The 13,463-nt window shown below is 39.7% G+C and overlaps 1 protein-coding gene across 2 annotated transcripts in view; it reads left to right on the forward strand.

Moving 5' to 3' along the window:
- The window catches only part of LOC144478771 (uncharacterized), a 30,412-nt gene that overhangs the window by 14,693 nt on the left and 2,256 nt on the right, over window positions 1–13,463 (forward strand). For both annotated transcript variants that reach the window (XM_078197053.1, XM_078197144.1), the window contains 12 exons: window positions 6,843–7,057; window positions 7,187–7,299; window positions 7,371–7,515; window positions 7,928–8,028; window positions 9,070–9,245; window positions 9,718–10,004; window positions 10,564–10,771; window positions 10,937–11,120; window positions 11,411–11,623; window positions 11,867–11,992; window positions 12,504–12,656; window positions 13,094–13,243. In XM_078197053.1, the coding sequence (XP_078053179.1) occupies window positions 6,843–7,057; window positions 7,187–7,299; window positions 7,371–7,515; window positions 7,928–8,028; window positions 9,070–9,245; window positions 9,718–10,004; window positions 10,564–10,771; window positions 10,937–11,120; window positions 11,411–11,623; window positions 11,867–11,992; window positions 12,504–12,656; window positions 13,094–13,243 (2,071 nt within the window). The remainder of the gene's footprint in view (window positions 1–6,842; window positions 7,058–7,186; window positions 7,300–7,370; window positions 7,516–7,927; window positions 8,029–9,069; window positions 9,246–9,717; window positions 10,005–10,563; window positions 10,772–10,936; window positions 11,121–11,410; window positions 11,624–11,866; window positions 11,993–12,503; window positions 12,657–13,093; window positions 13,244–13,463) is intronic.

Genomic DNA, 13,463 nt, shown 5'->3' on the forward strand with positions numbered 1-13,463 from the left:
GGTTCATACATAACATTATAAATTCACCTTAAACAACAAATATCGTGTATTCATTTCGCATAAAAAAAAGGGAAGAAACTTATGGGACACCCTAATATCTCACGGAAATCAAAATGTTTTTCAGCGGGCAGGGAAGTCAAAACACTCCGAGTTGGACCACCTAATGAAGCAACCAAGGCAGCAGCCTTCCTCGCTTTTTCTCAACCATTAATATTTGCAAACATTTCGAATTGCGCTTGGTACTTACCCCAAGACGTAGAACCGCCATAATGCGTCGGCTTCACCAAGTGTTCAATCGGATACGGGGCGCATCGTTCCTTGTCGCAAAGGCAACGATGGAACCGTACTGACTGGGAAGCGGGCACATGAACTCTCGGAGAGGAAGGGTTTCTGGCAATATTTACACTATGATCTACAATATTTACAATAAGTGTCCCAATGAGGAGGATGCCGCGAAATTCACAATATTCGCACTGCGCAATGAGTCTAATAGCACCTGGCATTGGCTTTCGATCCTTGTAATCCTCCCTTCCAACCGAGCTTCTCATTCGGACGCAGCAGCCCGCTCACGTTCTTCGCGCTCAGTCCTGCCGGCCTCCCGACGCGCCTCGATCTGCTGCTGCTGCTACTGCAACTGCTCACTTATCCCTCGTTGGAAGTTTTCGAAAAGGATCGCCAATGCCAAGGCCACGTCTTCTAGAGATTCTTAGATCCCGGACGGGCCCCCAATATATTGCGTTTTCTCCGAACGCTGCGGTATCACGTTTATTTAATACAGTGAACACAACTTTTAACAATTACTAACTATATCAGTATGCAACGGTTCGATCGATCAGTTGGCTGATTAGCTCGACAGACAGATTTCGATTTCGTCTTTTGACTGACTGTTGATTCAACGTTTCCGTGACAACCCCGAACTTCTTATGTTTCCTTAAGTGTTGTTCACCGTGAAATAATTCTTCATTACGTCGACTCCACATGAACAATCGCCGTAACAATATTATGTGCTGCAGGAAATAAATTCATCAGAATCTTCCTCATAAAAAGTTTCTATAATTTCAATAATTATGAAAGAACAGATTAGAAGCCTCATCTTAACTGGTTCGGTAGTTTCAGTGTTAATTTCTTTCGTTGCACTATGCATATTGTGGGGTATGAGATAAGAGCGTTTGGGTTATGCAATTGTCGGATCGAGTGAGGTGTGCATGAAGAGTGTTTGGACCGTGTGACTGTTCCTCGAAATGAGAGTGCACGTGCGTACGAATCGGTGATTGAATGTGGTCGTGTATGACGGAGTTTTAAGAAAGCAAGAGTGTCGTGAGGGTAGAAAATTTTCCCAGTTGCGGGAGAGTGTTGAGAGAGCGAAGACTAACCGTGTGAGATATTTGTGAGAGACTTGTGTGTAAAGACTGTATTTTATTTTATTTTGTTTTTCCTCTTTTCTGTTATTAAATATTCTGTTCAAGTAACTGTGGTTGACCCTTTGTTGTCGAAAATCCCTACAATATGTACTGCATTCACAAAAATATAGTAACTGTGTTACTTCGCGAACTTAAACTATCTTTTTATGTGGGATTCCCCTATCGCGAGTCTTCCAAACGGATATCGCGGTTGAAGAATCACTCAATTTAATATTTTAAATAGTCTAGTAAAAGTACAAACGATGTTTAATGCTTGGAAGCTGAACGCTGACTACCTAACGGTCTTCCTTTTTATTTTTACTCTCGCGATCGCTTCATTCGTTTGTTTATCATCGATCGAGATGTTCGAGCCGCTGCCCCGCTTCGCCGCTTCGCCGCTCCACGCGCTCTCACACACTCAACACACGCAGTTCACTCACCACAGTTATGTAGTAATAATATTTCATTTCTTAATACTGTTGCGCGTTCTCGACGTCCGTCGCGGCATCCCGTGTAATCTTTATTTTTTTTACAGTTAACAATAACTATTAACACTAATAACAATATATCTGAATCTATTATTATTTATATACGTCCTCTCGCTTCGATAGCTCGAGAGAGTCTCTCGATTGACTGTCGATTCAACGATTCCGTGGCAACCCTGAACTTCTATTTCCTTAGGGGTTGTTCACTATGAAGTATTTCTTCATTACGGCGACTCCACATGATCAACCGCCTTAACACTGCCCTCCTCTTCCAAAGAGCGGCCGTCCCAGCCGTGGCAAATTTCACTTCTGTTGGTCGACAGCAATCGAACAGAATATCCCGTCAGCTTCAGTCTCCTAGCTTCAGACTATCGATCTATGGGTCGACTGACAGGTAACCTCTTCCGTAGGTACTTCTGTCTGAAAAGTAGGTAAACACAAAGAAAAATGCTATTAAATACCCAGGTGGCCTTTTCCAGACAGGAAACGTTCTGACATTTGTCCTTTATCTCAAGGGAAAACCACCAAAAACCTTGAGCAGAACGTCAGTACCTCCACAACGAATACAATCTTGTTTGGTATACTTTTACACCGAGTTCAATCTCGATTACTGTCTCTCGCCACTCCTCTTGACCCTTCATCTTGAATCTTGAGTACTTGTTACTTGAAGAAGACTTGCATACTTCCTTCTTGCAGTCTTCACGGGAGTTCCCTTTTTCCAAACATACAATGAAAACTCTCCCCTGGATGCACCTCCAATCACCGCAGGAACCTTCCCGCAGTAATATGGGATCCAGTGCATCACTTTTTGTGGGCCAGTCAGGGAAGGGTGTACCTTCGAGAGGATACAACTTCCTCCCCCCCACAGAACCGTTTCTCCCACAAATGGAAAGAGCTCACTGTGTCGGATCCGAAGGTTCCTCCCTCGTCTTCTGCGACGACACGTCCTCTTCTCGGGCGAGGGACAGTTATAAACCTCGGTGTACAGCTTCATATCGAGCCAAGCGATTCACGTGAACAATCTTCGGCCTTGACTTCGGAGAACGAGAAATTCGGGGCTCGTTCGGGATACAAGAATCACCGGAAGGCGTAGCGCCGACATTGGCGATGCTCTTTGAGAACTTCCAACGTGGGATAAGTGAACAGTTGCAGGAGCAGCAGCGGCAGTTTGAGGCACGTTTGGAGGCGGGCAGGGCTCAGCGCGAAGAACGTGAGCTGGCTGCTGCGTCCGCACGGGAAGCCCAGTTGGAAGGACGGATTTCAAGGATCGAGAGCCAATGCCAGGTGCTATTGGACTCTTTGCGTGGTTCTCATAATTTAAATTTCGCGGCATCCTCGTTGGGACACTCGGACAGTAGTGTTAATAATGTTGTACATACTGATGTAAATATTACGAGAGATCGTTCTGTTCCGAGAGTCCCAGAGTCCGCTTCTCAGTCGGCACTATCGTTGCCTTCGCGTCAAGGAACGGGGCGCCTCGTATCTGATTTGGGATACGCGGTGAAGCCGACGCGTTTTGACGGCTCCACGTCATGGGAGGAGTACCTAATACAATTTGAGATGGTAGCAAGAATAAATGGCTGGGATGAAGCGAGAAAGGCTGCTTCCTTGGTTGCTTCCCTAGACGGTCCGACTCGAAGTGTGCTGACTTCCCTTCCCGCTGAAAAGCATCTCGATTTTTCCGAATTAGTTTCAGCGATTGAATCTCGCTTTGGGCGGAAAAATTTCGCGAAACTAGATTATATTCGGTTCCAAAATTATCGACAACTGCAAGGGGAGTCAATCTCCGCTTTGGCCACGGAGGTTGAGAAGTTGGCGCAATCGGCTTTCTCCGCATGTCCAGTGGACGTTCAAGATCGTTTGGCCGCCTCTCAATTTGTTACAGCGCTGGCCAATGAGGAGATGGGGAGGAGGCTGCGTTATGAGGGTTTTACATCTCGCAGAGCCACAGTTACCAGCCAGAGTTACCAGCTCTGGAGATGAAAGCCCTCGAGGCAATAACGCCTAGACAATTGGCGACCGGAAAACGTTTAAATCGCTTTGTTTCTTCCGAGGGAACATCGCACCGGCCTGTTCGAGGTGTGGAAGACAGGTTCGTAGGAAGGCAGCGGGAACAACCAAATTGTTGGACTTGCGGCAAGAAGGGGCACTTGCAGTGGGACTGCACAAACGAGAAGGGAAAGCCTCAGGGAAACGACAAGAAGTCGACGTGAAGGGGAACCGCTCGACTTCATCTACACTTTCCCCTGTTGTGCTACGGTTAGAAGCTGTCCAGCGAGGGATTTTCTTCGTGGGAGGCACCGTTCGAAAAGAAGAGAGAAGAATAATTCTTGATTCGGGCTCATCGGTCAACCTCTTGTGAGAAGGTCTGATTGCGGGACAAGCTAGATCGGCGAGCACGACGGGAGTGAAAATCTTTGCAGTTTCCGGTCGAAGATTGCCGGTTCTTGGCAAGGTGTGCCTTCCCGTTTCCATCGGGGGTGTTCGCTCGCAGGAAGAGTTCTTCCTGGTTAACATGAAGGAAGAATACATCTTGGGAATTGGTTACCTTAAAGAACATAATTGTCAATTGGATTTTGAACACGAAGTTCTTCGCCTGGAAGGGAAGCAAGTGGCAATGCGAAAAGGTGAAGACTTCGCTGCGGAAAAGAAAAAGAAAGATCCGCAGATTCTCGAGATTCCTACACATCTTAAGGACCTTCACGAGAGATGTTCTCAAAATCTAACTAAGGAACAAATCTCGACTTTTGCCGAATTGTTGGAGGAATTTTCAGACGTTTTCGCGAAGAATTCCGACGTGGTGGGAAAATGTGACGTGGTGCATCACAAGATATGTACCGGAGACTGCCCACCTATCAAACAGGCACCTCGACGTTTGCCTCTGCACCGACGCGCGGAGGTAGACACTTTATTGTCGAAAATGGAACAGCAGGGCGTAATTGAAAAATCCCATAGCCTGTGGTCTTCACCTATTGTATTGGTGAAGAAGAAGGACGGTACTACCAGGTTCTGTGTAGATTACAGACGACTGAATAACATCACGAAGAAAGATTCGTACCCTCTTCCACGGATAGAACACACTTTGGACGCTCTGGATGGTTCCTGTTGGTTTTCGGCAGTTGATCTCCAAAGTGGATACTGGCAGATATCCATGGATCAAAAGGATAAAGAAAAAACTGCATTTTGTGTGGGCACCGGACTTTGGCAGTTCAAAGACATGCCCTTCGGGCTTTGCAATGCACCAGCCACGTTTGAACGACTGATGGATAATATCCTGAAAGGTTTGACCTGGAAAATATGTTTGGTTTATCTAGACGATATTATAATATTCGGCAAGAGTTTTGAAGAGGAGGTACAGCACCTGCGGAAGATTTCTAATCGCTTAAGGGAGGCCGGTCTACTGATAGTCCGAAGAAGTGTAGCTTTTTCTGCAAGGAGGTGAAGTATCTTGGACATGTAGCATCAGAGTCCGGGGTACGAACCGATCCTGACAAATTAGATGCAGTGAAGGCGTGGCCGATGCCGAAAAACAAGACCGAATTGAGGAGTTTTCTGGGTCTCTGCACTTATTATCGGAAGTTTGTAAGAAATTTCTCCGATATAGCGAGGCCTTTGCATCGTTTGACTGAAGACAAGGAGTGTTTCGTATGGACAGAGGAAACAGAGCATTCTTTCCAGGCTCTGAAGAAGAAGCTAATGGAGTCGCCCATTTTGTCGTATCCGTCGATTGACGCTCCGTTTATTTTAGACACGGATGCTTCAAATTTCGCAATTGAGGCGGTTCTTTCCCAAGTTCAACATGGTCAAGAGAAGGTAATCGCATACTTCTCTAAGACGCTGGGAAAATCTGAAAAGAATTATGGTGTTACCCGAAAAGAATTGCTAACGATGGTGAAATCCATAGAACATTTTCACCATTATCTTTATGGACGAAGATTCCTTCTGAGGACTGACCATGCTGCTCTAGGCTGGTTGTTGTCTTTTAAAAATCCCGGACGAGTCCCCAATGTTGCGCGTTCTCGACGTCCGTCGCGGCATCCTGTGTAATCTTTATTATATTTACAGTTAACAATAACTATTAACACTAATAACAATATACCTGAATCTATTATTATTTATATACGTCCTCTCGTTTCAATAGCTCGAGAGAGTCTCCCGACTGACTGTTGATTCAACGATTTCGTGACAACCCCGAACTTCTTCTATTTCCTTAGGGGTTGTTCACTATGAAGTATTTTTTCATTACGGCGACTCCACATGATCAACCGCCGTAACAATACTATTACAATTTATATTGTTAGTATAAACGTTCTGATTTTTTGCATACTATTATGAGATTGCAAATTTTATAATCTTATAATAACAATGCGAACAACAATCTGAAATAGTAAAAATATTACTGGAATTAGTGAGTAAAGAAATATCTATTTAACATGTATTCCTTGCAATTAATGCAGGAAATTGATATTTTATATCATAATTAGGGGTGTGCGGTTACCCTAAAATCGCCGGGACGTGATGGACATTTCTAAACCTACCCCGTAATATTGCATTAGTTGTATACGTACAGGTTTATATTTAGTTGAAATTTAAAATTCACGAAAATAAGTAAATTTTTATAAAAATTAGTTTTAGATAAGCAAGTGAAGAGGTTTATAATAAAAATTAAAGCTTAAGTTTGCTTGCAAATGATGAAAGTATTATGAGATCTTATTTGTTCCATCTTGTGGAATAATACAACATAATATTTTATTTATTGTTTATGTTTGCGTATTCAACAAATTGTATTGAATTATTACTTTTTGTTCGTCTCACACTTTCCTCTGTGCCATCTTTAATTTACACTTGAGTACTTAATCTTGCTTACACCCACAGTTTAGTAAACTACGCGGTTATACTAATGTAACACTTGTCAAAGAGAATTTTGTTCGTCTTTCACTAATAAATTTTTTGACAGGTTCTCCAAGTGGTGGCCAGGTTGGATGGAGGACAAAAATCATTCCCCGGTTGTGGGCGCGAGGTCTGTTTGCGTCGTAATGAAACGCAAATTTCCGTGTCACGAGAGGCCAGATTCACTTTGCGTTGCTGATTACTTCTTTTGGGACACTGAAGACTGTGCCACGTCCACGAAGGGCCACTCTTACATCTGCAAGAGACCTTATGATGACATCGGTATAAAATTCTTTAATTTTTTAAGATTTCAACTTTTGTATTATATTATATAGTAATTCGTATATAGGAATTTTTAATTAGGATAATAATGGTGCGTCCTTATATACTTTTTTCAACTATTTCAAATAGGTTGTGTATACGGGAAAGGAGGCTTATACGACGGAAACGCGAATGTGACAGCAAATGGGAAACCATGTCTTCCATGGGCTGACGAAAAAGTAGCCCATTCGCTATCAATACTCGTTAGTTTCATAATTTTTTTGTCTGTTTTAGACAAAAGACTCTTGAAAAAATATAATATTTTTTATTTCAGGCACTTAACCGAGAGGTCAAAGACAAATTGAAGACTCACAATTACTGTAGAAATCCGCAACCATTAAGAGAATCGAGTCCATGGTGTTTCACAGGACCTAAAGGACAACGAGAACAGTGTGACATTCCACCTTGTGGAAATATTGGTATTATTTATCATTTAATTTATTCTTTCTTCTTTTAATGCCTTTCACTATAACAACGAGTCAGACTCGCGACAGAGATTTCATGCAAGCTCTACTAAATATGAATTATTATTAATTTCTTCTAAATCGAAATCAAATTGAATTCTTCTATTATCAAAGTCTAGAAACAGCAGTAAATAAAGATAATACGAAAACAAAAATTATCTGGTCCTATTAAGGGCAGTATTAAGGACAAATAAGTACTAATCAACGACAATATTTTATAAGTATGTATGGTTATGTCGCCATATATGGCTGTCAACATTTAATTCAATTTCACGATGATTTCTCTATTGTATTTTGGTCAGAATTCCTATCCGAGTTATAAGCAACAATTCGAATTGTTTTTAAACAATGCGATCTTTCCTTTCAGGATCTCAAAGGTCACGATTGAGCGGTCAGTGTAAGCCGAAGCATTTTGAGTGTATGCCAGGAGAATGTATTCCTACGCCATGGGTTTGTGATGGGGATGAGGTATTGTTTGTTCCTTAAATTTGTCGAAGAATGAAGTGAAGACTGTTTTGATAATCTTCTTGCAATCGGAAAATTGTGATTGATCATGCATGGGTGACACAATTTTGTTTGCAAATTTTGAAATTCATTTAGATTGTGGATATTTAGATTAATTAGTTTTTACTAGGGCCTAGTGTTCCTTAAGGAAATCATATCCGAAATTAATTCAAATTTTCTGGTTCCAATTTCATTGACAGAATTACTTGAATTTTGTGAGATATTCTTGAATGATAGTTTCGCAATCGACATATAAAATATTAGGTGAAGTAAAAAGTTCTGAGCTTTTTTTCTCTGTATTTCGACGATGAAATTAATAAAGTTAGAATAATCCGATTTAGATCAAATATGCGCCATTTTGTTCGGTAACTTTTGCCCCATTTTGAAGGCAATTTCATAATTCCGCGATTGAAGCGGAATAATTCCTCGCCTCTATTGGTAAAAAAGTTGACCAGTTCATTTTCACAAGCCTCTTCTGAGGCCAGTTTTTTACCATCAAGAAAATTTTGCAAATGCTTGAACAGGTAGTAATTGCTTGGTGCCAGGTCTGAGCTATACGGCAAGTGCGATATAACCTCCTATCCAAGCTCTCGGAGCTTCTGGCGCCTCGTTAAAAATGTGTGCGGCCTGGCGTTGTCTTGATGGAAAACAACACCCTTCCTATTGGCCAATTCTGGGCGCTTCTCGCCGATCGCTTGCTTCCATCTGATCAGTTGTTGACAGTATATGTCCGAATTGAGTGATTGGCCCGATGGGAGAAGCTCATAGTGGAAGATTCCCTTCCTATCCCACCAAACACACAGTAAAACCAACTTTTTTGTAGCGTTATGTCGCCTTTAAATCGCCGTATAGAATGGCAAGATGCAATGCATACATCGTGAGATATGGCTTACGCTAAAGACATCTAACGAAAAATGCTAAAAACTTTTTACTTCACCTAATAATATATGCAAATGCCAATACCGCAAGATTAATCTGGCATTAATCCATTCGGTATTTTCTAAGGACTGCACAAACGGTGCCGATGAAAGGGGATGCGTCTCGCAAATAGATCTTTTCCAAAAACATGCTAAGCATAAACTGGAAGGTCACGACGTTGAAAAGTGGTTGAACACACCGTTAACGACATGTGCACTTCGGTGCAAGGAAGCTGATTTTACGTGCCGATCATTTTCGCACAAGTAAGACAATATCGTTAACAATGTCTTTTAAAACCTAATTGTGTAATCATCGCTAGACGGCGGACCTTTATGCATGATTAACATTTATGAAGATTGTGAGAAACAGAGACTAATAGTATTGTTACAATGTTTTAAAATTATAAGAAATATCCAAAGAAACGATTTATGTACTTTTATTTAGTCTCTGTTTCTTAAAATCTTTAAAAATTTTAACCGTGCATAAAGCTCCGCTGTCTAGCGATAATTACACAATTATGTTTTAAAATTAAAATCTAGAATTGTAAAGACATCAAAAGACTTTAATAGTATTGTTACAATGTTTTAAAATTATAAGAAATATCCAATGAAACGATTTACTTTCATTTAAAGTATTTTGATATCTTTACAATTCTAGCTACACATTGTTGTAATAAGACCATAGAATCCGCTGTCCATAGATAACTCTTTACATGTTCGCTTTCGATTTCTTCAGGGCAGCAGGAAATATCTGTCTCCTAAGTAGCAGTAACATCGGCATGGCCGGCTCTTTGAAACCAAATCGAGAGTTCGATTACTATGAAATGAGGGATAGAAGTTTAAATTGTGATGGTATGTTCGTTTGCGAGAATCGAAAATGCATCAATCAGACCGAGGTTTGCAACGGAAAGAACGACTGCAACGATCGTAGCGATGAGAGTATCTGTACTGTTGAAAATTTGGATTACGACATCCGGCTTGCTGGTTCAGATAATGCTCACGAAGGGAGGATTGAAGTCAAAAGTAAGTCGAAAAGTTACTATGGAATTACAAGTATAGAAATATGAAACGCAAGCTTCACACGCAGAACTTCATATTTAATTGAGTAAGAATGCTACCTCTCAAAAATATGTGTGGGGTATGAGATAAGAGCATTTGGGTTATGCGACAGTCGGATCGAGTGAGGTGTGAATGAAGAGCGATTGGACCACGTGATTGTTCCTCGAAATGAGAGTGCAAGTGCGTATGAATCGATGATTGAATGTGGTCGTATTTGAGTGAGTTTTAAGAAAGCAAGAGTGTCGTGAGGGTAGAAAATTTTCCCAGTTGCGGGAGGGTGTTGAGAGAGCGAAGACGAACCGTGTGAGATATTTGTGAGAGACTTGTGTGTAAAGACCTTTATCACCTTTCGGGCACTGCTTCAGAGAAAATTTACCCATCTTACATTTTATAAATATTCTACAATCTTATATAATTATTAATTAATAAATATTATATTTATAAAAATTATTGTTTTTTATAATTGTTATCAATTGTATTAGTGAAGTACTTGATTCGGACCTAATGAGAATAACTTCCACAGTTTTGGGAACCTGGGGTCAAGTGTGCGACGACGGTTTTGGAATGAACGATGCCAATGTCATCTGCAAAGAACTTGGCTTCGTTCTTGGTGCTCTGGAAATTAGACCAGGAGGTTTCTATGGTAATTTAGATCCACCTACGCGGTTCATGGTCGACCAACTCCAATGTCGTGGAAATGAGTCTTCGTTGCGCGAATGCGATTTTGAAGGGTAATTATCGCGACTCGTTCAACATATTTGCAATGTTATCGAATTCTACAAGTTCATCACATCTCGATTACAATACATTAAATTGGGAACAAACAAATTTCGAACGTATTATTAGACGTTTAATTCTCATATTTATATTATAATTTCAGTTTTATATTTTTTCAGATGGGGTGTTCATAACTGCCAGCCAGAAGAGGCTGTAGGCATTGTTTGCAAAACAGCAGTTGATACTTGTCAAGATGATTATTGGAAATGTGATACAAGTCCTGCGTGTATACTCAATGCATACATATGCGACGAAGTCGTCGACTGTCCTGACGGTTCTGATGAAAGTTCTGCACATTGTGATGTGGGTAATTAAGTTATGTTTAGCATCATTTAAATTGAATTTCTAACTATCTTTACAGCTAAGAAAAATTATTTTTATCATCATATTTCCCTCTACATGAATATGTATTCAAAGTATACTATCATTATGCATATTTTTTGTTATTCATTAGTAGTAGAAATAGTGTAAAACATGAGGAAGTAATTTATTATTTTAATTATTTATGATGCTTTGATATGTTGTACATATTAATGATATTGTCACAGTTATTTCGTAATGAGTGATAATCTCATTTTGACACATTGTTTTAGGCACCTTTTCAAATACGTCTGGTGAATGGGAGCACCCCTCTCGAAGGACGAGTTGAAGTTCGCCATCATGGTGTGTGGGGAACTGTTTGTGACGACGATTTCTCGAAAGCTGCAGCAACAGTGATTTGTAGATCTTTGGGATACGAAGGAAACGCCATGGTCAAGAAAGATGGATTCTTCGGACCTGGTAAAGGACCCATTTGGCTCGATGAAGTAAGTTCTAAGAAACAAAATTTTACATCGTTACAGTTTCGAAACATTACAGATTTTAAAATAGCCTGCCTAATGTGTTTTTTAATTAGAATTATTATAATCACTGTTTAAATGCATATATGTTTTCGGATTTTTATAAAAATAAAAAATGATTTCAAGAAAAGAATCTCAAAAGTTAAAGTTTATTGAACGCTTTGATGGATAAAATGAAAGCATTACTAATACAGTGTTTCTTTAAACAAGGTTTCTTGTCGTGGGAACGAAACCCAGCTATATCGATGTAGGCATAATAGTTGGGGCAGACATAATTGTGATCACAACGAGGACGCAGGTGTGATTTGTACACGCGGAGGTGTTAATGATTCCAAGGTAAATACAAATATTGCGACGTAAATATCGGTACCTTAGTCTCCATAACATTATGGGGCGCTGTAAGGAAATAAAAAGTTAAACAATTCATTTTGTTCTTCTCGGGGTGCAGTAGAATATGAACAAGTTAGTTAGATAATTATATAAATACCGTTTACTGTTTTGAATCATTTAGTTCCCAGTTACATGAAACTTCTTCATAGAGTATTCGTAAGTGTTAACTGATGATCTAATAAAGTTTTCTACATGGTAACTCATTTCTAGAATAGAGCGATAGCCGAATTAAGTAAATTATAGCCATTGCACAAATTATTTAACAGTTTGATCAATCGATATGGTGTAGTATTAAGTAATTTACAGACAGTTTGTAAACAATCGGCAAAGGTCTTGTACCAATAAATGATAAGCTTATATAACGAAGTTTGTTTACTTCATTCCTTGACCCTGTTCGTCCCTATTCGTTAATTTCACGCATACGAAACCCAATCATAGCTAGCTTCCATAATTGCAGTTGGGCTGGACGCCATTGATGGAGAAGAATATCGAGGATATACTTCCGGCCAATTGCGGTATGCGATTTAAAGATTTCAACGATGACGAGACGCTTATATACGAAAAAGTTGTGCATGGTAATATCGCGCCGAAAGGCAGCTATCCTTGGCAGGTAAATCAAACCATTATGTAATTAAGAATTGCAAAATTTATTCTAACAGCATTTTACTTTTACTTCATAAATATTTTTCGCAATCAGTCACATGATATATGATAATAGACTTACACCTGTTTAGTGTTTGTAAATTTTGTATGGTCATCATTTATTTTACTGAAAGTAAAAATAAATCGATCACTATTCATTACATTGCTTATGCATTATTGTTAGTAATTGCATTTATTCAATTTATTAAACATTCATTGCACTATCAATATATTTTAAAAACATTCAAATATTCTATAAAATGGAGAGACTATTTTCATGACAAAACAAATGTTATATTTTGTAAAAATTACTAAATGATAAGTTCTATGACGGAGTACGTAGCTCATGACTTTTGAAATATTGACCTTTATAGATAACTTTTGCAGTGTTTTTAATATTAACAGGCTAGCCTTCGAGTTCGAGGTCACAGTAGGTCAAACCATTGGTGTGGTGCAGTAGTTCTTACACCGCTGCATGTGCTCACTGCAGCTCACTGTTTGGAAGGATACAACAAAGGCACCTATTTTGTTCGTGCTGGTGATTATAACACAGAGGTAATCAATTTTACAAAATTTACAATGGTGTTCTGAGACGATCAATAATATTGACAATATATGGAGGATCTCAACATTATTATATTCTGTTAATAAATACTGACAGTATTGACATTGTTAACAATTTCTATCGTCAATATTTATAGGTACGTGTTAGCATAAACATTCGACAACCTTGTACATGTTTCGAATATTGCTAATTGTTTCTTCTGCACATTAA

Source organism: Augochlora pura, chromosome 1 (genome assembly GCF_028453695.1).
Source record: "Augochlora pura isolate Apur16 chromosome 1, APUR_v2.2.1, whole genome shotgun sequence".
NCBI lineage: Eukaryota > Metazoa > Arthropoda > Insecta > Hymenoptera > Halictidae > Augochlora > Augochlora pura.